This window comes from Cynocephalus volans, chromosome 11, assembly GCF_027409185.1.
Source record: "Cynocephalus volans isolate mCynVol1 chromosome 11, mCynVol1.pri, whole genome shotgun sequence".
NCBI lineage: Eukaryota > Metazoa > Chordata > Mammalia > Dermoptera > Cynocephalidae > Cynocephalus > Cynocephalus volans.
This window is the reverse complement of record NC_084470.1, coordinates 27,582,511-27,609,989: the sequence shown is the minus strand read 5'-3', so window position 1 is coordinate 27,609,989 and position 27,479 is coordinate 27,582,511. Positions and strand designations below refer to the sequence as shown.

Sequence of the window (27,479 nt, the reverse complement as noted above, 5' to 3'; positions counted from 1 at the left end):
GAAGGTATTGAAGAACCTGAGCTTCTAACTTTATTCTTTTCTTTTATAATAATGGGGTAGTTGATTGATACATGCCATTGGCCACTGCAACAAATCATCCTAGTCAAAACTTCCTTGTTTGAAAGATATTTCAAAGTTCTGTTGGTAGGTCATGTATTTCATACCATATTTGAAGTGAGTAAACTTATATGTAAACAAAATTGGGCGGTTTTTGAAAGTTGACTATTAGTTTCCTATGAAACTGTGCCAAATAAATGAGGATAAAGAGAGGAGAGAAACAGTGACAAAATTAGTGGTTAATTTTGAGTAATCATAACTAAGGTTTTTTTTTTATGATTCAACAATTCATTTCCATAAGAAAGCATTTAGTTTCCAGAATAATTGAGGTTAAGGATGTGAAAGTAAAAATCCTCAAAACTAAAGTAATTCATTTTTCTGTTTGCTTTTAAGCCTTGGAGTAGAACCAGTGGATAAAGATATCATTCGTAAACCTCCTCGCAACTGGAAGGACAGCATTCTGACTAAAAACTTAATACTTAAAATACTTGTTTCATCAGTAATCATTGTTTGTGGGACTTTGTTTGTCTTCTGGCGTGAGGTATAGTCACTGGATAAGCTGCTTTATTAACAAGCATTCTGTATGATAGGATTCTTAGTTATTTTGGTGTGTTACACAGAAGGCTGGGATGTTAGGAGAGCTCTTTGAGTGAAAAAATATGATAAAAAGAGTTTGATTTCAATTTTTATGGTTTAACAGAAGTCTTGGTTCCTGTATTAGAATAATTTAAATCTGCAGAAAAAAATCAGATACAAGAAAAATTAATACATGAAACTTTGGGGAGAAGTTAGGAAATCTGAGTCTTTAATATAGCTACTTTATTGTTATTAATTAATAACAGTATTTTAATACTATATATAAATAGTTCATGAGAAGTTTTTTTACTTTTCACAATGCAGACTGCAGCTATTCACTAGAGGGTTTATAGGAAATTTAGGTAACTTTTATGTTTCATATCTTAGACTAAAGCTATTTTATTCTAACGGAAAAAAAAAATGTTAATGTTTTGACCATTGAATTCAGCCACTAAAAAGTCATTTTGTTTTTTCTGCTTGACAGCTACGAGACAATGTGATAACACCTCGAGACACAACAATGACCTTCACATGTTTTGTGTTTTTTGACATGTTCAATGCACTGAGTTCCAGATCCCAGGTATGATTAGGTGATCTTAGTTGATTGGCTCAATTAAGTAATACTTTGTAATAGTAAGTAGGTATGGATTATGAATTTTTAGCTTTCCTTGGTTTTGTAGCCATAGATTACAGCCCCAGACACAGCCTTCTTCTAAACATGTGCCATTGGTCACAAGGAGGATAGGGCATTTGGAGGGAGATAAGCCTTACCTTTTACTGGAAGATAAAAGTAAATCACAAGTGTTGTCTTATCTTTCTTTTTTCCATTCTCTTATTAGCTGTAGCTGTGTGACAGATTCAGGTTAACATTGAGAAGAGGATGACAAACCTCATGGGTTCTGTTAGTGTAGTTTTAGTCACATTTTAGGAGAAAGTATTGTTAGAAGTATAAGAACAGTTTTGTGCATATTAATGTTTTTACTATCACTTCTATCAGTGTGTCAAAGCTTGGGACATTTTAATTTTGCTTTTCTTCCCATATTGTATCTTAAGGTGTGACTGCCTCTTTTTGGTCTAAGTATTTTGAAAGAAAATAATGGGTTAGAATCTAGTGATATTTTTCCAGATCATATTGTCCTTGAAAACTAGTTCCATTTGAGAGGTACAAGTATTCATTTCAATTGTAAAGCACTTTATGAACCCTTAAGTATATGTTACCTTTTGCCATGCTAGAACTTTCCAAGTACAGTGAATTGTCACTAATTTAAATTAATTTTTGAAGTACATGTAGTACATTTTTTTGTTTTACGAAAGGCAGTTTTCTTTTTTCTTTTTGGCCGCTGGCTGGTATGAGAATCTGAACCCTTGACCTTGGTATTATTAAGCACCAGTTTTACTTTTTCAGTACATACACAACTAGGTCCTTTCTTTTACAAAGGATTATAGATTATCTACCTTAATGAATGTATGGAAATGATTTAGCAAAATACAGACAAAGTTTCTTCATGCTTTGGGATGCCATTTTTTTTAAGCAAGCCCTTTTCTGATAAATAGAAACTGCATTAAAATTTACCCTTATTCCATCTGAATTATTCCAAAATAATAGTTAAAATTAAGAGATTTTAATGGAATTGACATTGTAGAATTAAATGATATAGTGATACTGCTTATTAAAAATTGGAAGTGAATATAATAATAAAGAAGATATTTCTGTGATCAAGGAGTAATGTTCAAACTCTCTGCTCTGCCAACAGACCAAGTCTGTATTTGAGATTGGACTCTGCAGTAATAAAATGTTTTGCTATGCAGTTCTTGGATCCATCATGGGACAGTTACTAGTTATTTACTTTCCTCCACTTCAGAAGGTTTTTCAGACCGAGAGCCTAAGTATACTGGGTAAAGAAAATGTTATCTTTATAATTTATGTCTTTTAGATGAATTGTTATATTTTCGAATGTGTTTATTCTAATATTCTTTTAAAATAGTGAAATAAGAAAAGTAACTGACTTGATTTGAAAAAAGAATATGTGCTATTTTTTTATGTTGGGCAGTTCAAAGGAGTCACTCTCCTAACTCTAGGGTTTTATTTTTTTTCTTTTTTATAAGTTATCATTTGTTATAAATCATATTTGGTGATTCTGAAATGTAGCAAATCAAAGCCTGTTGTAGAGTAATTATACTTTGTAACTTTTTAGTCCACATTTCTCATCTCATATGAAGAGAAAACTAGACTTAAGTTCACCGAAAACCAAATTGTTGTTCTTTGAAATTACAATTTTTAATAGTTAAACTAATATTTTACTGTTTTTTCTTTTTTTGTTAATTTGCACATTCTAGTTTCATGAAATGTCCATCTGATGCTAAAAGCAGAAAGTTTTGTAAAGATTCTATGGAAATTACACATTATTTAATGCATAATATGTAAAAATGTATGATACAGTACTTTAAAAATGATAATGCATTTCAAAGTCCTCTAGGCTTTGAAATGGAAAGTAGTGATGCAAAATTTTTAATCTTCAGATAGGTATTTTCAATCAAATTGGTTACTGCTGCTTGAATAATGCTTTTTAAAAGGACTGTGTGATCTATTAACTTAGAAAACTCCTCATGCTGGTGGTGTTGTTAAGAGCTGGTTCAGGGAAAATGGTCAGAGGACTTGGATCCTAGTTCTGCTGCTGCCCTTCTTAGCTGTGTGACTTTGGAAGAGTCATTTTAATACCTTTGAGCTTTCTTTTACTTATTTTTAACTGAGGGTGATTGTACTGAGGAATGATAGTGAAACAAATGTGTTTAAAAGCTGCAGGTAAAATGCTAGCAAATGGTAAGCGATTAAGCTTGGTAAGAATTTAAGAATTGTAAAACCCAACTTATTTTCTCTTGCAGATCTTTTGTTTCTTTTGGGTCTCACTTCATCAGTGTGCATAGTGGCAGAAATTATAAAGAAGGTTGAAAGGAGCAGGGAAAAGATCCAGAAGAATGTTAGTTCGACGTCGTCGTCTTTTCTTGAAGTATGATGCATATTGCATTCTTTTATTTGCACACTAGGAATTGCAGTCTGAGGATCATTTAAAAGGGCAAGTTCAAGAGGATAATGAAGATTTTGAGAACTTTTTAACTTTTCATTGTTTAAAAATGAACATTAATGTTAAAGACTTGATTTGAGACTTTAACCTGCTGGCAGTCCCAAATGAAATTATGCAACTTTGATAACATATTCCTTGATTTAAATTGGCTTTTGCAATTGAGTGGAATTGCTTTATAAAGCATATGGGCAGTTATTTAATTAAAGGAAAAAAAGGCAAAACCTGAACCACCTTCTGCACTTAAAGTGGTCTAACAGTAAATACACTGTTTATCTTAGATAGATATATTTTTTTTTTTTAATTTTTAAATATTGTACTATTTATGGTGGTGGGGCTTTCTTACTAATACACAAATAAATATAATCATTCAAAGGCATTCTGTTTGATTTAGAAATTGATTCCCAGGAGTGCCATATTTCAGCTACTGTATCTCCTTTTTCCTGCAATGTAAGCAGCTCAGATATCTTGTGCTACCATTTTTATATTTCACGTTTTTTGCATAGGTTGTGACCATTGTCAGATCACTGTTCTTTTCTTTCTTTTTGTGATTGAAAAGCCTATACTGAAGTAAATGTTTGCTTTTCTTAGTAAATGTAAATGGTTGCTTTTTTTTTTTTTTTTTCTTTTTTAAAGGTTTGAGCCTTTGGTCTAGCAGAATTAAATGCAGGGCTATCAAATGGCATTCATGTTAAAGTAACAGTTTCTGTAATTAATTTAATCAGAGTGAAAAACATTTAAGATTGGGCTGTAATTTTTAACATATTAACATGACATGCCTCCTTTTTGAGTTAAAACACACACACACACACACACACACACACACACACACACACACACACACACACACACACACACACACACACACACACACACACACACACACACACACTTTGTCAAAAAGCATTTTGTCATCCCCTAAGTAGGAACCCAAGTACCTCAACTGAATAACTGAATCTTATTATTTTTACTCCTTTTTATGTGTTTTTAAGCATATTTCTTAGGAAGTATAGACTACTAAAAGAATAAAAATTCCCAAACTCAAATAGATGGTTTATGAACCAGAGTATAATGTGGGAGGTTCTGTGCTAGGCAAACTTCATGCACCTCTAGCTTCTTTGACCTCAGTTGTAGCACAACCCTGAATGTGTCCCTTCTACTTCTACCATTTGTTCTCTACCTTCTTTTTATTTCATTGGGTATGCTAGAGAAATAGATGGGTTTGCTTTGGATAATGCCGTCAGTTTTTATGAAAGCTTGATGAGGTACTAGTAGTTTGTTATGAGTATGTGGCAAATTTGGGCCAGAATTTTAAAAATAGATATTCATTCTCTTGTTGAACATTTCTCTCTAAAACCAGAAATCTTACAAGTCTCACATCTTGTGCTACCATTTTTATATCTCAAGTTTTTTTGCACAGGCTATGACCACTGTCCAATCACTGTTTTTTTCTTTCCTTTGTGAATCTTACAAATCTCAAATTCTCAAAGGTTTAATTCTTCTTGAAGTTAGTTTTTTTTATTTTATTTTATAAACTGTCAGGATAAAGCACTCTTTAGCTTTTAATTCAATATTAAACTGCAAGTGTTAACAATAAAATATTGTTATTGATAGGGAAAATATCTATCCTTTGACAAACAGTTGAGAGTATAGGGAGCTGAGATGTCTGCAGTTTATTCTACTTTACCCTTTAAAGCTGAGTAGTCAAATATACATTGCTCCATCTCATTAGCTGGAACATGAAAGTCATTGTGTAATCAGCTTTTATCTTCAGTGACTTGATGTCTCATACCTAAATTTTGTATTGATTTTTCCCTCTGTTACAAAGTCTTGGAATACACATTAAGTGCATGTCAGTCTTTTGTTTTGCATTTTAGGTTCAGAGCATGACTTATATAAAGTAAATATGTGCCTATTCTTTTGTTTGGTTTTTGAACTATAAAAATAAAACGATTTCCTTTGATAAGTTAATGACTTCCCAGTTGGGACTGTTAGCACTGAAATTATCCATATGGATGGCAAAGACACAGAAATTAGGGGAAATTCATAGTATACAGAATCTATGATTTACAACAAAGTTAATTGTACAGAACAGATCCAGATTTTAATTTTCTGTAGTATACTAATCCAGATTAACATAGATGATATAAATGTGCTAGTATCTAAATTTTTAATTTTTACTCTATTTCCTAGTCCTAGGATTTGCTAGAGTCCCTAACAATGCTAATTTATTTGGCTTTTTCCCTGTTAGACTACCTCATGAAATTATTTAGCTCCAAAGTGGCTAAACATCAGGGGAAAAAAGAAAGGAACTTGAAATAATTCACCAGTTAGGTAGACACTTCTCAAATGATTAAGATAGTTACATAGAAACAGGACTGAGCATGTTCTCTCACATTTGTGCTGGGCATTGCAACAACCCAACCTGAAGAATCTACCCACTCAGGATTCAGGCTTTATTTAATAGCAGTGCCCACCTTCACAAGAATAAGATGTGTTATTTACCTTTCATATCCATGCAGGGAACATCTGTTACATTGATCGTCTTTCTGAAATCACTTTAAGTTTTGATCTCTTTCATATAGTATAAAGTGAGTATTGATATATCATGTTTAGAAACCTTAATTAACATTTTCTGTCACTTGGCAATTCATAAGTATTTCAGTTCCACATGTGACTTACCCAAGAAGTTAGATGGATGAATTGATTGTCTTCTCATTAAACATTTATTTAGTACCTGGAGTGTGCTAGGAATAGAAGGAAGATGGCATCCCCGCCCTTCAGGAGCTCATGGACACAATAGCAGGGAATATAACTGTTAACAGGCTGTTTCAAGAAATTTAATAGTGATCTTTGCACATTTATTTCAAAAATACACATACATTAAAGTGAATACAGCACATATTTCAGTAGAAGTTTCCCTTGATGTTGGCATTTGAAAATCTTTGAAGTGCTTTTTTAGACTGAGTTCCTACAATCCAAACAGTAGCTGATTTGCATACTAAAACATGGTGTGGATAAATATTAAAACTAACTGGTAGACTGGGCAAACAGATCATCCTGCTAGTTAAGCTTCCTTTTGAGCTCAGTTAGCACTTGGTATGACTATTGACTTGTTTGACCACCTTATTTTGGGTTTTGGTTGTCAAGAGTTGTTTATTGCTAATAACAGATAATGGTTAACCAGTCCCTGACGTTAATGTAGATATAATTGTCTGCACACATTGTTGTAGGCTTAGGTTTATAAAGAAATAAGAGGTAGTATCTTGCCTTCAGGAAATTCTGTCTTAGCTCTGGAGACCAATGTGAATACATCCAGTACAATGGTAAATGCTGTCCAAAATACTACAGGAGCTAAAAGATAAATAACTTCATGGGAGGAGGTTATCAAAGAAATTTCCTAGAACTAGTGGCATCTGAATCAAGCCTTAAATTGGGAATCTCCAGGTGAAAAGCAGCCGGACATTGCAAGCAAACAGCATAGCCTCTGCAGAGGTCTGGGTGGGGGCTGCAGGGAACATGTGAAAACCATGAAGCATTTGGCACCATTAAGGCAGGAGATACAATGTGAGGGACTGGAGAGAGAGGCAGGAGCCTAGTGGTGAAGGTAGACTTGTCTGAGTGTGCTGGAGGGTTTCAAGGGTATGATGTGAGTTTGTTTTTTTGTCTCAAAACATGCTGATGGAAGCACAGAGGGTCAGTTGTAAAGACTAGATTAGGAAGACTGATTAGAAAATTGTGGAAACTTAAGGGGTAAAGGGATAATTAAGCTGTGGTGGTCAGTATGGAGAGGAAGGCTTAAAATTTCTACCTACTAAGAGATAACATTGACATGCCTAGACAAAAGAGTAGGAAAATATGGAAGATAGTTTCTAGCCTCTGGCTTGAACCGTAGAGCTGTTGAGAGAATAAGCTGAACAGGCTTTTGTGGGACACGGGTCCATTTTGAAATATGAAGTTTGTGGTGTTCTTGAGATTTCCCAGTGGATGTGTTAGAGGTTTCTAAGCACACAATCAATTTAAAGCCAAGTCTCACTAATTACAAGCTAGTAGAAAAACAATTTCCCTTCACAAGCATCACATTTATTTATTTATTTTTTTGATAAAAGTAAAGCAGTAAATGAAAGTAAACTCACCTTGACAGAATAAGATTTTTTTAAACTTCCTTTCGCATACTTAATCCTCCAACAATTGTATAAATTCAAAACGCAGGGGAAAAGATAGAACATTTCAGTCTCCTTTGTCAGAGAGCTTTCAAAATGGATCTGTTATTAGGGTTACTGACTGAAAAACACTGATCTGAATTATTGGTAGCATGTCTTTTTGGTATTTGCAGTAAGACACACTGTTAATAGGTGAGAGTATATACAAGAAATATATCAAAGAACTGCATAGCTTAGGGTGAAATTTGCTGTGTGAGGAAAACCCAGTGAGTGAATAGCATTAACATTAAAAACAGTTACTTGCTCTGAACAAGTACTTATGGCAGGAGAGTCAAAAACAATGTTGGTTTGTTGTTTGTTTATTAATTTATTTTTTTATTTTACTCATTCTTCTTTGGACTTTTCTAGCCTTATATACCAACACAATTCACTTCCAGGTCTTTTTGGACAGTATTCCTTCTATTTGAAATTCTTTTTCCTCTGCCCTAATTTTGAGAATTTTTACCTGTATTTCAAAGCTTAGCTGAAATGCCAACTAGGATGGCCTTTCTAGATTGCTCTAAAGGGTGTGTGTGTGTGTGTGTGTGTGTAGTACGATTTCTTATAAATGCTATTTAAAAAAAAGTAAATATACTAAGTTTGGGCATAAAATTGTGGGGTTTTATTTTTTAGAAAGTATTGAAGATTTGAGTCCAAACTACTTTGTTGATAAGTCTAGACAGGAATTTGGTTTCTTCTCTTTCTCATTCAAAATAAATTTAAGAATTGAAATTTGGGGAGACAAGTGAAAACAATTACTTCAGCCATTAGTTTTGATTCTTAGAAATTCTTTTCTAATCTAAACCTACTGGTGTTCCTGAGTACACATGAGTGTGTATGATGTGGTAGTAATGGCCCATATTTGTATAATTGCTCCATTTAGACTGGGTTACTTTTACAGGTTACTGTACAGACCTGATTTTGCTATTCATATTCCCCCTTTGCTCAGTTCTAGCCAGATTGACAAATATCCTGGAAAGGCCCACATTTCTGTGGTGTCTCCATGACTGTTAGCCTGGCATATCTGTCCTAGAGTTGCCCATATCACCATTATTTCTTAAGCAATAATTGCATAATTCTATTTAGTAATAACCCTTTGAGTAGAAACCACATCTCAGTGTTACGAGTACTCAGTGCCAGAAATTAGTCAAACTGTGCTATGTCGGTTCCAGAGGTTCATTTCTGGATTCTGTATTTTTAGCTTTTGAACTCAAAATGTGCTTTTAACCATTAAAAAAAATGCTAATCTATTCAACCACATTAAAAGCAATTTTCTGTAGTAAGTATACTAAAATGCCCTTTAGTTGAGAAGTGACAATTTAGTGCCATCTTATGGTCATAAAGAAAATACTGTAATGCCTTGCCAGTTGGCTCTTTTCTCACCTCTGCATCTTACCAGTGTAATATGTATATGTGAGTCTTAAAAAGTATTATCTGTGGAGCAAAGTATAGGAGGCCCCAACCAAATAGGTGGGTGTATAGAAAAGTCATGACAGACTTTACATTTAGGCATTATTAGATCAATTTTAGGAAGTTATAAATTAGTATGTTTTTGTTCATGTTCTTTTCTCATATTCATCTGTATAGTTGCATAATAGGATTACATTAGATTTTTAAATTATCATTCTATATGGAGCTAGTCTGAATGGCTCATGAGTTAGATAGAGGTGTTGCAAGTTAAGAAAACAGTTTATTTTAATCCTACTTAGCTCACCCACATGGAGCTATAAGGGTCTTTCAAAAAGTTTGTGGAAAAATAGAAGATAAGAAGAATATTTCTATGTACTTTTTGAAGTACCATCATGTTATTGAGTTTCGAGGTTGGATGCAGGCCAGATCTGCCTGCTGCCTGTTTTTGTAAATAAAGTTTTATTAGAACACAGCTACACATATGCATTTACATATTGTTTATTGCTGCTTTCATGATACAACTGTAGAGGTAAGTAGTCACAGTAGAGACCATATGGCCCACAAAGCCTAAAATATTTACTATCTGACCCTTTATAGAAAAAGTTTGCCTTTTCATTTAGTTATTCAAAAAAAGGAAAATAGGTCTGTGCATTGCATTCAGTGGAAGTGTAGTAGCATCAATTTTCTCTATCCTCCAGTTTCCCAGCAGGATGTTCTCTTTGGGATGGATGCACTTGGTGGCACATTTTTTTTGTCAGTGACTCTTCTGATTCTCCACCAAGGCTCCTATGTAGAGAAAGTCAGAGTGATTCTGTCCTCAGATAATCATCAACAGTCAACAGGAAGGACATGCCAACTGTTATCAGTCCCATCTCATCATCAAGGCTCCTTATTCTTGTAGTGGGTGGAGTGTTCTGTGCTGTCCCATCTAAGTTGTTGTGTCCTTACTCACCTCCCCCTCCCGTCCCCCACCCCTATTCTGTACTCACCAAACTTTTATCCATCTGAAGCAGAGACTGCTCCTGCCTGGTCTGTCTCCTCCTTCCCACCCCCTTGGATGCACAAGACAAGTGGAGGCTTCCCTTTCATAGGTTGTACGAACCCAGAGAAACAGGCTAAATTTGAATAGGCTAAAGTATGTTATCTTGCTTAGAGAAGACAAAGTATAGTAATAGTAGAAAGCAAAATAATTATCCTAATAGCCCAGTCTTAGGGGAAAAATATACTTTCTAACTCATTTTTTCAGAACAGAGCATTCTAAACCAAAATGTATTTGCATAGTACAATTGTCCTTTACAGTCAGTGAGAGTTGAGTGGCCATGGATTTTGGTATCTGCAGGGGGTCCTGGAACCAATAGCCCAGGAGTATGCAAGGATGACTGTACCTATGTTTATATATATGTAATAAGTACAATATATATTGAGAGAAAAATTTAACTATCTTAACCAAATATAGTCATATGCTGACAATGATGTTTTGGTCAATGACAGACTGTACAACAGTGGTCCCATAAGATTATAATGGCTTTACCATATAGCCTAGGTGTGTAGTAGGCAATACCATCTAGGTTTGTGTAAGTACACTCTGTGATATTCACACAATGATGAAATCACCTAATGATGCATTTCTCAAAACAAATCCCCACTGTTAAGCTATGCATGACTGTATATAAAATGTTATCAAGACTAGTAGAAATAGAAGAGATTGTGTGTGCATTGTGACATATTGATTTGAAATTTGATTTCTCTCCCTGAACACAAAATCCAGTGAAACTAGCTGGAAATACTTTTCCTTGTAACCTTTCATTCACCTATTTCTCCTATTTTAACAGACTGGTATATGGCCTCATGCAGTCATGCTTTTGAATTTTAAAACTTCCTTCCTCAACATGAGGTTCTCACCATAGAATTTTTACAGCTGGATGGACTTGAATTTTAAGCATTATTCAGACCTCTGAAAAGAAATGCAAAAGCAGCTTATTCTGTATGGCTCAGAAAGCTGTTGCTGAACGTGGGGAGGCATGTTTTTAATACATTTGTCCAAGAGAAATAGTATTGAATTTCAATTCGGTTCAAGATGCAGAATGACTTTCAGCTGTCATGACTGAGATGAGTCATTGAAGACATTATGACATAAATACTAAGTACCTCACATCTATCTCATTGAAAATACAAGGTCATCAAATTTGTAGTCAGGTAAGAGTTTATCCTTTTACAGAAGTGAAATTCTTTCTCCTGGTCTTGGTGACGGCTTTCCAGGTGCTCCTTGTGTGCCAGCCAGCCAACTAGTGCATGGTAGAGAGCAATATCCAGTGAAACCCGGCAACCTCACTAAGGGAAAACTGGGTTAAACCTTCTTAGCACTATGGAGTAGGACCAGGATATAACCTCGGCAGTTGCAGGAAGAGGAAATTCCCAGAAAGTGATATCTGCTCTTAATTATTTTTTAATCTTTAAATATACCCAGGGCTCTTTCAAATTTGAGTTTGAAAAACAATACAGTAAATACTTTGACAACAGGAAAAAGGGTTGGAGGAACATGACTACTCACATAGGGATAATTCCTTCTGGTCTTGGTTGCCCATTGACATTCTCTTAGCAATTCTCTACTCTTTCCAGTATGTCTTTGGCATGACAACTCTACTGAAAGTTGCTGTAATATTCTTACATTCTTGCTCTTCTTGTTTTCTTAGCCGTATTTGATAGTGTTGAACTCTTTTGCCTCTGCAAAATTCTGTCCTTTGCTTTGGCAACCCTGGTCTCATGGTGTCTTGATCTTTGTGCTGCTCCACATTTTCTCACTTCTTCCCAGATCCCTTGCTTTACTCTTAATTTTCATGTGTGGACATAACAATAATGGCTATCATTTATCACGAGTTTTTAGTACCAGGCACTATGCTAGGTAACTTAAAAGTACATGTTATTTTATCTTTAGACAATAATATGAACTACTATGATCCTCATTTTACAAGTAGGGCAACTGAGGCATAGTCATTGACTCACTTTTATTCACAAAGGAGGAAAAGGTACTTCTAAGCCCTTTGTAGCTATATGCACTTGGTAGGTCCTTATCTTTAAGATACGGTCTTTATCCTCTAAAATTCTAATTAATTTGAATTCTTCTCCCAATATCAGTTGACATGGAAGAGTAGTAGAGATTATATTTACAGGATGTAATTTAAACTTTCAAGGTCCAGGTGTCTCAGAAAGGGCTTGTACAAAATAGATACCAAGTATAATTTTATCCTCACTAAATACAGAATGATTACATTATAGTAAATGTTTTTCTCTCTCTCTAGCTTTATCCCTAAAGCATATTCATCTTAGCTGTCCAGAGTTCCTTTTGTTACTTGAACTGCTAATTGAAGACAATTTCCAAAGCCTGAGGTGAGATTTCATTTGCTAGAACTGAATCAGAAAGAGCAGGATCTAAAGACTTCTTTGAAAACATAGGAAACAGTAGATTTTAAAAATGGAACATGGGATGTATAACATTCTGCTCTTACACAGGTGTTCCCATTGCCTCCTATACCTGACCTGAATTTTATCTCTATCTTGTAAAGCCAGGCCAAAAGCCAGGTGTGAGAATTCTCCTCTGATTTAACTTCTCTTCATCCTGATGACTCCTGTCACCTTATTGTAGTATTTAGTCTGCATTTTGCCTTTTGCACCTGATAGACTGCTTTATAAAATGTTCTCTTGTTATTTTATTGTGGGTTGTCTTCCCAAGCAGCTTAAACAAGAATGATTTTTGGAGGTCAGGTACTATGTCATTCTTTGGTGAACCCCTTTAGATTATCCTGTGAAGTGCCTGTGACTTCCCATCTAATACATACGGGAAGATGCACTAGGTAGGTAAAATTTCCTGAGTTCTCACAGAGAGTAAGAGTGAATAGACATTATTAGACTTGAACTTCTTTACTGCAAGGCTGGATCATTTCAATTGAATAGGCTTGATTGTGATAGCTAGAGAAGGGAACTTGACTTCTTACTATTGCTGAAGGAGAACCGTTTTAATGAAAGAAAAAATGATTGATGTAATTCAGTTAACTTTTAATTAAACTCTTTAGCCCGCACACTCTCCAGTTTGGTGCCTATCAAACCAGTTACTTGGTGAAGTAGAAATGAGTGGTTTTCCATGCAGGGTTGGTGGTTTTAAAAAGAAGCGTTGATGATAACCCAGGAAATAGGACACTCATATTGGTATAATTTCTAGATTAGCCTCAAACTCCAGGAATCAAAAAATAGAATTTTGTTCTAACAAAGTTCTTACATGCTTATGGTCCGCATTACATCCACTTTTTTTCAAAAATACAGTTGTCCCTTGGTATCAGCAGGGGATTGGTTCCAGGACCCCTGTGGATACCAAAATCTGCGGATGCTCAAGTCCCTTATGTATGAAGTGACATAGTATTTGCATATAACTTCTGCACATCCTCCTGTATACTTTAAATCATCTCTAGATTACGTATACTTAATACAATTTAAATGTTATGTAAATAGTTGTTATTCTGTATTTTTCATTTGTATTTTTTAAATTTTATTGCTATTTTTTTTTTCCTTCAAATATTTTTGATTCACAGTTGGTTGAATCTGCGGATACAGAAGCCACAATTATGGTGGACTGACTATAGATGCACAAGACTACTCTTTTCTTGATCCTTCTGGGAATAACCGTCTCTTTGGAGACAAACAACCCCACTAAGGAGCCCCATGCACTCCTCCTTAAAAAAAAAAAACACAAAATTTTCTTAAAAACTCTTACTTGAAACAGAAGCCAGTTTTTAGAGTTGAACATTTTAGGAACAAATGACATGTGTTTTTGCTTTTTGCAAATGGCTAAAGCCAGTTAGTACTTGTGATGTGTGTGTTTGACACTGGCTGGGCTTATTGCTCTTAAGAGCATGGTGCTTCTAGGAAACTGGAGAGAATTGTTTATCATGTTAGGAACTAGACATAGGCCTGTTCAAAATATAATAGCTTAAAGCCACCTTTATGGTTACCACTGATGGAATATAGCAGTGGGAGAGTAGAAAAGAAAGGAAGAACACAGTTTGTGAGTACAAGTAAAATGAAGGTTGGAGTATACTTTCAGATCTTGCCCAAATATATTCATTCCACTTGTTGCTTTTTATTTTCAAGTTCTTTATTTGGAACTGGCCAGCACTTTCATAACTCTGTTGGTATTTGTAATTTTAGCAGCCTCTAGTATTTTTCAGAGCACTGCCGTACAAACATTTTTGACTATAATCTACAGTAAGAAATAGATTTTGCACAATCACCTAATACATGATATATGTATCTGGTGTTTTCCATTTTAGTTTTTTCATTTAAATGACGCATTAAATACTTTTCACATCCCATTAATGGGTCAAAACCCATAGTGTGAAAGAGGAACTAGAATCCAGTATTGCTGCGTTATTCCATTTTCATTTTTTCTCATTCTTTCCTCCTCCTCTAGACCTAGCAGCTGAAGATGTGTTTCTTATTTTGCGGCGGCAATTATCGTTTCAAATTGTTCTTTAAAACCTGGAGTGAACCTAAAGTGCTTATCAACCCTGCTGTGGTGTCATTTACTAAGTACTTTCAGTATACAGTTTTCTGTCTGGCATCCTCACTTCTATCTTTCACAGCCCAGACTTTTCATACTAAAGTACAAGAGAAAACTGTTTTTAAAAATTATTGAAATGATAATTAGCTTCTACTTGTAGGAAATAATTGAAGTAGGACTTCTACTCTTTTTGAAAACATAGCTGGCTAAACTGCTGCAATTTAAAGGTTATAGAATATTACTATTAACTTATAGAAATGGAGCATAAGAAGTACAAACATACTTTTAAATGTGCTTAGAAATATAGAAGTTTCTTAAAGCAGCTTGTATTTATTTATTAAAAGAATACAAAATACCTTGCAGTTCAAAGATTATCTATTGCAATGTTTATGCTATAATAGGTTAGTCCTAAAGAAAAAAGTTCATTGTTTCAAGGGAGGTGACAAAACTTTTAAGTCAGAATTATACATCTAGTTTGATGCAGACTGATTTTATTCAAGCTTGGAGGCTTCAATATGTTCCTCCAAGTTTTCAACCATTAACATTCCAAACCGATTGCTTCCCTCATACCAACACCTGGTATCTAAGGTGGTTCCCACTCTGTTCTTCAACCAGCTTGAACTCTTTTTCTTCTGCCTTCTTTTTTTTGAATTTGTTTTACCCTTTGGTAGGAATAATTCAGTAGGGGCATGTGACCTGGTGGCATTGAAAAGATGTTCATAAAGTTGCTGAGCCTCAGGACACATGCTCAGAAGACTTTCCACAGAGGTCAGTGCTAACAGTTGTTGGCACAGTCCATGCACCAGGCTTCCACTGTACAACCTGTTTAATGGGAGAAAAATGTGTGTTGGAAAAGCACTGGTTCAGTGCAGTAGAACAGCTGTTATTAACATGCCTTCAACAAATGCATCTAAACACTGACAGCTCTACTGCTTCTATAAATTTATTATTAAAATCAGGAATAATCTGTTTCTCGGAAAGACCTGAGTTGTAACTATAGTGATTACTTCTTGGCTGGTGATATTTAAAAGCTTTTTATTAACAAATTAAATGATAGACACTTACTGGCTTTGCATCTAGCCCCAAGGTGAGCAGGCCTCTTTAACACATCAAAGAAAAGGAATTTAAAATGACCTTGATAAGCCAAACAGGAAGTTTGTTAAAATATGAGAAAATTTAATGACATTATTTGCAAGGTCACTCACTTGGACTAAATCCTATTTTACAAATATAAAATGGGATTACCTGGAATCCACAAATTTACTATAATGACTTAGAGCCAGAGCTGATCAACTGGTGCCTTAGCAAATCAGTGTAGAACCATTACTTAATCAGTATAAAATCATTTTTAAAAAAGCCTTGATTATGCTGAGATGCAAGAACAGTCCTCCTGCTGAAATCATTATTAAGAGAACTGATTCCTGTTTTGTTTTAAAGTTATTTGTGGTAACTAGAGAGGATCCAGTCAAGACTGATCTAAGTTATTAAAGGAAAGGAATAGAGAATCTATAGGTCAAAGGCCAATTAATCTTAATTGGTAGAGGTTTTTGGGTTAGCTCAGATATGAAGCCCAGAGATAAATTAACACTAATTACTGCTAGGAGGCTTTTCACCTTGAAACATATTTAAAGTCCCAACATATTTTGAATGCCTCCATATATCACTTACTCAAAATTTGCTAGGCACTAGGGCTACAACAATAAATAAAATGGACAAGTCCCTGCCCTCATAGATCTTACATTCCAGGAGAGAGAGACAAACGAAGCATATACATAGTCTTACATGCTCAATTTTCTAACCATCTTTTTATCTTCCTCCCTCTAGTGCCTCCTGGATGGATAGTTACCAAGATGTCCAATCCTTTGATCCTACCACTTTTTCACTAGCCCACAGCATACCGCTATCATTTCTTTCTTCCAGAATAAACTCCACAGTCAAACATTATAATCACTCCTTGGCACACAGGCTCAACTCCCTTACTGCCTTTCCCTTCTTCATACTTGCCTGGCAAAACAAAAACCCTAAAGTCCACTATAATCCATCTAATAGTCATCTCAATAGAATGAAAGCTACATGATAGCAGAGGTGGTGGTGGTTGTTTACTACACCCTAGCACAGAGTAGGCATTTAATAAATATGAGGGTACTTCAAAAAGTTCATGGAATGATCCATATTACCTTTTAACTGTATTTTTCCACAAACTTTTTGAAGTACCCTGATATTTGAATGAATGAGTGAATAGTATGCCAGGTGGTAAGAAATGCAATAACAGAGTAAAAGGACTAGAACGACTGGGTGTAGACAATAATACTTCATTAGGGTGGTCTGAAAAAGCGTCTATAAAGTGATATTCAAACAAAGACCTGAGGGAAATGAGGGAAAGAGTTATATCCTAGCCAAAACTGTCTCTTTTTCTCCCCTCATTAACCTTTTACTTAAAGGAACTGATTTTTAAAAATTGGTTCTACTCATGGAAACATTCTTTGTGAATATGGAAATAATTTAATATTTTTGCTGTCTCCAGCTCTTCAGCTACAGCAGTGATCTGAGATGAATTACACTAAGGTTAATTTTTGTGGAGTAACTTCTTTGCCTTAAATGTAAATAAAAATATTTACTTTTGTTTGCATCCAACTAAAGTTTCCCATGGTGCTTACCGGGTTAGGTCTGGCTCTGGAAGAGGAGTGGACAGCAGCTGATTGAGATACATCCCCATCTGGAGACAGCACTGCCACTGACAGAAGATGTGAGCTGTGTCTAAATCCAATCTTGTGCCCTGCTGCATCTGCTCCTTCACTCTTTGGAACTCTTCATACAACATCTTAGCACCGTCGTCTTGCAGCTCTTCCTTACCTAGATAAGGAAACAGCCCAAGGGCAGTATTTTCAAAAACACTGTATCAACTTGTAATTTTCTCCACATATAAAACTACAAATTCTATAAAGAAAAGTATTAGTTTAAAAACTAAAATGCTTTTCTTTTCTGGCTTTGTAAATGGTTTGCTGTATAAATTGAAATATTTATACTGAAACACCTTTTGAATCATAACCTAACTTTATTCAACCCCAAATAATTTACTTTTTCCTTGAAATATGATCTCTTCCACTAGTCCACTACCTGACCTTAAACATGTCTGCCTCTTAATTCTCCAAACCCTACATCTGTGTCTGTGAAAAATACAAATGACTATTAAATATTCTCTTTACTGTTCTCACTAATCTTCCTTTGATGGAAATCCCCAAGCTGTGGTGCACTTGTTTTAAAGAAACCACCCATGTGTTCAAAGCACATATTAACTTCTGTTCTATAGGGGAAAAGTAAAGTGTGACTCAGAATTTGGCAATCAGCTGCTTTATGTAGTAGAGGATAAGAGGCAAAAAAGCAACAACCCTAGCAAATAATGATGTATGTTTTTAGCTATAAGTTTCTGCAGGTTTGTTTGAGCAGGGGTGCACAAAATAACATCTGGACCAACTTGGAAGTAATAAAGAGGAGGCCCACCTTTTACCAGTTAGAGAGCAGCAAGGCACTGAGCCTGCCTGGGTGCAGGGTCCACATTTCCTAAAAGAAAAGAAACAGACCCTTGACATTCCCCTTCTGTTGGACTCAGGTAAAAACTTAATAGGCTTGCGCACTGAGAATTTTCTTATACTGTGTTTAATTTTTCAGTGAGAGGAAATACCCTAAACCTGTGTTAAAGCAGTAGTGGGCCTTAACTAACTGGTTTTGTGTGAAGTTGGCTATCATGTAACAACAGTCCCTCTGACAGCTACTGTCTTTTTCATTTAAGTCATTTTTAAAAAGTAAACTAAAAAGTAGCACTATCCAATAGAACTTTCTGCAGTGATGGAAATGTTCTGTATCTCTGCTGTCCGATACAAGTAGCCTGTAGCCACATGTGGCTGCTGAGCACTTAAAATATGGCTAGTGTAATTGAAAAGGTGAATTTTTAGTTTAACTTGAATTTAATTTTAAATAGCCATATGTGACTACTAGCTACGATATTAGATAGTACTGTTCTAGACTGTGGTAAGTATTATACATGTTTAGATAGTGTTATATAGCATTCATAATCTTTTAAAGAGAATATTCCATTACAGAATAAAAGCTCCAATGCTTCAACATTTATTTCACTTATATTTAAATACACATCAAATTGCCTCAGTTTATTTCTCTAGTAGAAAGAGAAGTTATTATTTCTACCATCACTAATTACATATTAATTGAAACTTACAGCAGAAAGGAATAAAAAGATAAATAAAATAGCACAAGCATGAATGTTTATTGTAGATTTAAGTTTATGACAAGTTTCACTTCTGGACAATTTTAAATAAGTTTCTTGTGATGAGGTTGCTGTTTGTTGTATTAATGATGGGATGGGGAACATGGAATACAAAACGCAACTGGCAGAACACACTGTCAACACTTCACAAGTTAAAGCATTAGGTGCCACAGAGCAGGCGTGATTAGGCAGTGCCCAGGCACATCTCACTTGCAGTCAAGCCCTCCAGCACTGAGCCTGGCATGTGGAAGTGTTCAAAAATATTTACCAATGAATGAATGATACTTTAGTGCCTCCAATTCTAAGTTCTGATGTAACTGATGGAAGTAAATAATCCAAGAATTTTTTGTGTGTAAACTCTTGAGTATATGCAGTTTGTAACCAACATGCATTAGTATACTTATGGAATTTCCAGATACCTACTAGGGCTGTTGATCATGGCATGCAAGGGCCCCATCAGCATCCCCAGAAGTAAGGCTTGTAGATGGTGTAGCTTTGCGCTCGCCTCTGTGTGCTGCAACCAGTAGCAACTGACAGCAATGGGCAACTTCAGTGAAGAAGGGATTGGCTCCAGGATACTCTGTTTCACCTTCAGAGTTTCCAATAGAAGCATCTTCCGCCTAACCAAGGAGAGCTGAAAATACACACCAAACATCCTGCAAGTTACTTTGGGGAATGTTTACCTCCCCATAGCATGAAGAGACAATACAAATAGAAGTGCTGTGTCAGCTGTTAAACTTACTGTGGGTAAAAGCCACATCCAAAGCATTTAAAACATTAATAAGGTGCTTAATAAATATGGTTGGTCGAATGGGTGTGCTGTCTACTGCTACGTAGCCTCTGCTTATATCATTCCATCATCTCTGTGTAGACTGGTGAGCGTCTTGAGTGCACACATCATTTGGGAGGTTTGTTAAAAACTCAGTCCTTAGGCCCCACCTTCTAATTTTTGATTCAGTGCTCTGAGAGTAGTCCAGGAATCTGCATTTTAACTAGCAGCCCAAGTTTCTCAAAGTTTCTAATTGAGAAACAAAGATCTATACTCAATTCTACCCTTACTTGCAATTGATCTAGGCATCACCAACTTCACGATGCCATTACTGATCACCTCCAGAAGAAGACAAACTTAATTTATATGCACCCTTAGTGGCATGTCATATAGCCTTCTATTTGGGTCCTGTTTTATGTCCCTTCCTTGCTGAATGTTATTGTCTTTTTGTTCTCCCACAGGGATTGCCCCAGTGTAGCTACTTGTAGGTTCAAAGTATATTCAAGGGAAATAGAAACATTTTAAGGGCCACCTGCATTGTGCTTGCAGTAACACCACACTTAAAAACTTTTCATGCTTTAGAGTGCACTTCAAATAAAAGTTCAGAAGTAAACAGGGCTTCAAGCTTCTTGTTGAAATAGCCACACCTTAATGAATCTTAAGATTGAGAACCATAAGAGACCTTACAGGTCATACACATAGATAAGGAAATTAGGACTATTAAAAGTGCAACTTTAAGGTGACTTCATAATCATACTTCAAGAAAAAAAAAAGTTGTATTTCTAGTGTATGCATGCAGCCAGAAAAAGGATTTCCTCTTTCTTGAAGGACAAGACCAGCCTAGTACATTTCTCAGCTCCTAACACCTAGTTAGTGTAAGTGCGGTTGACAGCTGAGAATAGATAGATGCTAACCTGAATTAAAGCACATCGTAATTGACAAAGTAGTTTCATCATTGATTCATGAAAGCTTTAACTAGTATAATGATTTCTAAATACTGGTCTTAAAGTGATAAAATTTTAAAAATTAGAAATACGTAGCATGCTTTACAGCATAATTGATCACACCTACTGGAAGTAGCATTAACTACTAAAATTTAAAACAAAAACTAATCTCCTAAACTGGTAAAACAACAACAGAAACACCAAATCAAGGTAAGAAAATACATTAATTCTGTTCTGACAAGCTTAAATTATTGAATTCTAGAGCCAAGTTACAACTTTTATGAGATGTTCTGCCACTCACTGACTATATAATCTTGGGCAAGTTTCTGAGCTTTCTACAGTGTCTGATCATCTGTAAGATGGTCATTATAATAAGTTGCACAAGATGTTTCATCAAACCCACCCGTCCTCAGGCTCTTCCAAACGGGGAACTACTCTGTACACAGCCCTTGAAGCTGGTTAGGTTTTATCCCACATGTCAAGTTTCCCTTTCCCCCTGGGGAGTGGAAGCACAAGCCTGCAGAAGAAGCTGCCACAGAGAGGCAAAGACACCCAGAAAGAAGCTGGCCTTGGCACTGCCTCAGTCCCCATGAATGACCCACTTCCATGTTTCTGTCCATTGCAACTAACATAACCGAAATGAAATCTTATCTCATATGGTTATTGTGGGAATTAAATGAGATTGTATAGTTTCTATCATACACAAACTAGGTAAAGTATTATAACCACATCATGATAAAAACAAAATGAATAGGTACTATCACAAGTTTTCTATACTTACAACTGCATTTAGAATCATATTTGTGCCTTGTACTGTTGAGAATTATTATGGGCTAATTAGAGCCAACAGCATTGAGCTAAATACAGAACTGATTAATTCATGCCAAGGGAAAGCCAAATGATATCAAAGCACAGAGAGTGAACTAAATTTTTTTTTTTTTTTTTTTTGGTGGCTGGCTGGTACAGAGATCAAACTCTGGACCTTGGTGTTATCGGCACCACATTCTAAAACCGAGTTATCCAGCCAGCCCCTAGAGTGAACTAAAATTTTGCTCTACTTTGAATACAGGTAAGTGATGAGAGAGAACACAATCATCTTCACTTGGTAAAAAATATAATCATGCTATACTCCTTGGTTCAGTTGGATTTCCATATGAGGGAGAAGTGTCCTGATCCCTGTTTCACACCATATACACAATCAATTCTAGATAGACTGCGGATCTAAATGTGAAAGGCAAAAAAATTTCATGACCTCGGAGTAGGCAATAAGTAGTTAAAGTAAGTGAGTAAGGGGTACTCTTATGTGCTGCTGGTGGGAATATTACTTGGTACAACCACTTTGCAAGACCATTTGGCAATATACTAAGCTGAACATATGCATATCCAGTGACCCAGCAATTCCACTCCTAGTTATATATGCAATAGAAATGTGTCCATGTTTACTAAGTGATGTGTAATAGACTGTTCATAGCACTACTCGTAATAGACCAAACTGGAAAGACCCAAATGCCTATCAGCTGTAAAGTGGAAAAATCAATTGTGATATATTCCCACAATGTAATGTGTTAACAGCAATGAGGAATGATCTACTACTCAATGATAGGAATGAATCTCACATACATCATGTTGAATAAAAGTAGGTAGATGAAAGAATTCATTTATAAAGTATAAATACAGTCAAAACCATTCTTTGTTAAGAGGTGAAGATAGTGATTAAAGGGGTTGGGAGAGGGGTGACTGAAACCAGACACTAGGAAAAGCTGCTGAAATGGTGATAATGATCCTTCATCTAGGTGCCCTTTGCAAGGATGTATTGAATTTGTGAAAATTCATTGAGATGTACAATTATCTGTGCACTTTGCTATATGTATATACTTACGGAGGGATGAATTGCAAAGGGGCAAGAGGAGACTTTTAGGGATGATACATGCCTTCATTATTTTAATTATAGGATAGATTTACCAATGTAAACATGTCAAAACACGATAGTAAACACTTTAAATGTGCACTACACTGTACACTAGTTATTTCTCAGTAAAGCCATAAAAATTTTTAAAAAAATCCAATAGCACCATTTATGTTTGAGTAGTATAATTTCAACAAAACATTATTCTTTAGAATGTTACTAATTTGAATTTTATTGGCGTAGATAATTTAATAAATCCTGTGAAAATCTGACCTATAAACAACTTTCTAGTTCTGTAACCTGAAAATGTGATAAAGATCAGCTGTGTTACTAAGCATGATAAAAATGACATAAAATTGCTTGTAGGCTTGAACTATAAATGAACTATAAACACCTGATGGAGACACCATATCTGAGTGACTTGTACTTAGGCACGTCCCTTTCCAGGGACACTGGAAGCTATGTCTATGGAATTGTTACAAGAAAGAGCAGATCCTGTGGGGAAGGAGGCTTTTAAGCCAGTGAGACTCTTTTTCTTTCTTTGAGATATAATTTACATGTTATAAAATTCACCCTTTGAAAGTGTACAATTCAGTGGTTTTAATATACCCTGAGATGTCAATAATGGCTAGGCTAAAGAGGATAGTTCCTGGTCAGCTGTGTAGGCCAGTGATTGGCACTACTGACATTTTGGGGCAGATCATTCTTTGTTGTCGAGGGGCTGTCCTTTTGCATTGTAAGATGTTTAGCAGCATCCCTGACCTTTACCCACTAGATGCCAGGAGCAACCACCACCCCTTCTACTCCCTAAGTAGTAACATTTAAAAATGTCTCCAGGCATTGCCAAATATCCTTTGGGTGGAAAAGTCACTGCTGGTGGAGAACCATTGGTGTAGACTGATATAGTGTGAATGGATTCTCACAGAAAAGGAAAGTCTAACTCAAACCTGCTGGGAGGCTGTGGTTGCTGTCCTACATTCTTGAGCAGACTAGTGCCAAGAGTAGCCTATGAGTCTTGTGCGTCTGAATATTTAGCTGGATCTAAGAAATCAGAAAACCCCAATGGGCATTGCAATTGATTTTGTAAGTCTATCTGCATTTAATTTATAAATTTAATTGTGTTATCAACATAAGCAGTTTCACATCTATTTGTAATTTTTAATATACTTTTGTAATACATATTATAAAAAATAAAGATAACACTGGGATCCATGGAAATTTTTTTTCCCTTGAAAAGGGGATTGTTACTTGGTTTTATGAGTGTTACTTGAGTTTTGCAACACTGAATTAGGCTGAGCCATATTTTCATTACTAAACTAAGCGAATCACCATGATGCCACAAACCTAAAGTCTAAAAAAAGTCCTTATCAAAAATATATATATATATACCTAAGCATCAGTACTAATCTTAATTGAAGTCTGCTGTAGTGTGAGATGTTAGTTACACCTATGCTCAGTGCCTGTATGCACACTTTTCTTTGCAGTTCAGAATTTTTTCCTTTTCCTTTTTTTTTTAGCCACATAACATCATTCTATTGATAGCTCGTATCAATATAGTAGTAATAAGTGTGAAGATAACAGACGACTGAAATACAGTGGAAATGGCATATAGCTAAAAGAGTTAGGTGTGAGTCCTAGCACTGACACACTCTGGCTTAAGATATCACCTAGTGCATTTGAGTTCTAGTTTTCTCTGCTGTAACATGAGGACATGACGGCATCCAACTGCAGTTTGTTATATTAAGAGAAAATATATATGAAAGTACTTTGTAACCTGTGAAGTACTTTACAAAAATTTCATTACTATTAGAAATACTTACTTCATTCAATTTGCTTAAGTCAGAATGATCCTTGGGCAGTCCTACTGCATCAACAGTTGATGTTTTGATATTTTTATTAATCCTTTCCACTTCACTGAAAGCTAGAGGCTGAGGAGGCAGTGCATTCCAAGACATATTTTCCAGATGTGGCGAAGCATTCAGAAGAAGCCCATAGATGATTTGCCGGATAGGCTGAGATATTCTGTGGGCATTTGGTCGCTGCATGTTTTCCACTTGTGTGTGAAGAATGGTCCGTCTTAGGACCAGTGCATCACTGATGAAAGGGGATAGCTGGCCTTTGGCTAAAGCCACTAGGACCCATTCTGGTAAACCCAGATTCAAGGCGTCTGGACAGACATAAGTACCATACTGGAAGAAGTCTTGCAGCTTCACCTGGGACTGCTGGTACTCTTCCATGGAGCGGCAGAGAAGTTCCTTAACATTTTCTCGATCCTTTTTTGGAAGATATTTCAGAACACTATGTAGTGCTTCAGTAGGGTCAGCAAAATGAGACAACCAATTCAGAAGTCCCAGAACTCGGTGGTGTCTCCTCCCCTTAGAACTGGTAGCTCCGAGAGGAAGACGTGCTTTATTTAAGAATGTCTCCATGATAGGCAGATTAATATGGTCATTTCCACATAACACCGCAAAGAGAGGTAGTAGAGCTTTATTCATATTGCTGAAGTGATGGCAAAACGCATCAAGGGAAAAGCATTTGGCAGGAATATAGTTTTGTGTGCCCTTAATAGTGTTCACATTTCTCCACTGAAAGCTATTCAATGGGCAAAACCCAGTTTTCAGGTCGAAAATGCAAAAGTCACTATCAGATGATAATACAGGGCAATTCCAATGATTAGCAAGTGTCATAATGTCCCGATCTGCTTCTGAGAAGCACTGGACAAAACATACCTGCAGCTTGATCAAAACCTGTATGAACACTTCTCGGATGAGTAAGGGACACACATACCCACCCCCACCAACAGAAAGGGAATGGGCCGTCTGGATCTTCTCTCTAGCTCGATCCTTTAAAGTTGTAAACTTTTTATTTGAAATGTCACATCCTCCATCTAATACGACATATGGACATATATTACAAGCAAACAGTGATTCAAAGAATTTTTGTGCAACATCTGCAAAAGAATCATAGTCCCCTCCATACCGAAGCTCCAGGTCTGAACTGAAGCAAAGTCTGTGGAAAAGAGCATAGCCATCAATGATAATTTTTGTGTCCCGCAACTTCAAATCAGTGAAGAACTCATTACCATGATCTTCCACAAAACTCATTAGTCCTCTGATACCCATGCTGACAGTCTGAAGAGTTTCCTATTTAAAACAATAGAACACACTTTCAATTGATGCTGGCTATCGGGCACCACCACATCATTCCAGCACTATTAAATAATGAAGTGCTGTTTAGGTAAACCATGTTAGGAGTCAACATCTCTGAATTCTTACCTTAATTCTCAGGCAACACTAGCTGAGTGCTTTCTCATTCTCTTGCTTTCCTTGTGGGTTACAAGGCACAAACTCAATTGTTTCATGAGTTTTGATCTTGGGATAGGGATGGAGTCCGCTGCTGATTCTAAAGGAAAATCAGTTAAAGTCCATTATTGACACACCAGTATAGAAGTTCTGTGGACTGATACTAAGATAGACAATAGTCACCATATTACAACACAGAGTATTTGTTTTGTGGGGTCAAAGTAAAAAGTCCTAAGCTGTAAAAAGGATATAGTTATTAATCTCATAATAAATCAGAAAGCACTGGGCTTCAGTAAACTAAAATGTGTAAAGATCGGTGATAGAGATCCAGTTTTTTTTGTTGTTTTTTTTTACAGTCTGTGAACTTTCAGGCTTTGGGCTTGTGGGCCCTTCCTAATTATCATAGTTTTTGGTATGGAAAACTACTGCTTCATACCTCTAGGAACACACTGTATCCAGTTTCACCCCAACCAGGGGCTTTTTTCATCTTCTTATCTTTGCATATCTGGTTACCCAGTTACCCTTCTCCATGAGACCATTATTGCTGGTTTTTCCTTTGGCCTCAGCTTCAATATGGCTCAGTATGGCCTGAGTTACTAATCCTGTCTTTATTTAAAATAGTGACATTTAGTCAATCATGAATTTTCTGCATTAATTTTGATTTTTAGAGATACTGCATTAACATTTACTTATGATTACTGATTTTTTGGGCGTCCGATTCCATTTTGCGTTTGACTCACCTCACCCTAGTCCCAGCCCTGTCCATATCTCTGCACCTTACCCTGTATAGTACTTATTTCTTTACAAGTCTGTCTTGTAAAGCTTTCGCGAGCAGAGGCCGTGTCAACTTATCCTAAGCTAATTACAAGACCTTCCACAGAGTAGTTCAACAAACAAGAGCTAGACAGGGGAAAGGCTCTCAAAAGGTTTGATATAAATCCTCAAACTCAGGCCTTCAAACACTGCGTCAACCCGGCCCTCACAACCCGCGCGCCGACCTGCCGCAGAGCTCACCTGCTCCGCCTTCCCGGAGGACAAGCCCCTCCATCAGACGCCCGCAGAAGCCCAGAGACGGCCGGCGGCCCTTGCACGTGACAGTCCAACCCAAGGGCGGGAACCGGAAGTTCCGGGTATGACGTCCCTGGTAAGTCGATTCCGTGAAGCCGGGGGCGCCAGACTGTACCAGGGGGAAGGTGCTCTTGGGCCCGGAGGCGCTAGGTCGATGAAGAAGGATGGAATGTCCGTTCCGAAACGGATGCCGTCTGGTTAGGGAAGCTCGGCCAGCCCGGACCCCACTCTTCACCCGCCTGCTTGGGTCCGCGGACGCTTCCGCCTCGGTGATCGTCTCGCCCCGACCTCCCAGCATGCCCCGCGCCGTCGCCCTGGAGACGGTGCCAAAC

The 27,479-nt window shown here is 36.4% G+C and overlaps 1 protein-coding gene across 1 annotated transcript in view; it reads left to right on the top strand.

Moving 5' to 3' along the window:
* The window catches only part of ATP2C1 (ATPase secretory pathway Ca2+ transporting 1), a 124,148-nt gene extending 106,062 nt beyond the window's left edge, over positions 1-18,086 (top strand). Inside the window, exons 25-29 of the mRNA XM_063115361.1 lie at positions 451-598; positions 1,118-1,213; positions 2,388-2,529; positions 3,517-3,641; positions 17,542-18,086. Of these exons, the coding sequence (XP_062971431.1) occupies positions 451-598; positions 1,118-1,213; positions 2,388-2,529; positions 3,517-3,641; positions 17,542-17,637 (607 nt within the window). The 3' untranslated portion in view covers positions 17,638-18,086. The remainder of the gene's footprint in view (positions 1-450; positions 599-1,117; positions 1,214-2,387; positions 2,530-3,516; positions 3,642-17,541) is intronic.
* The last annotated feature ends 9,393 nt before the right edge of the window (positions 18,087-27,479 follow it).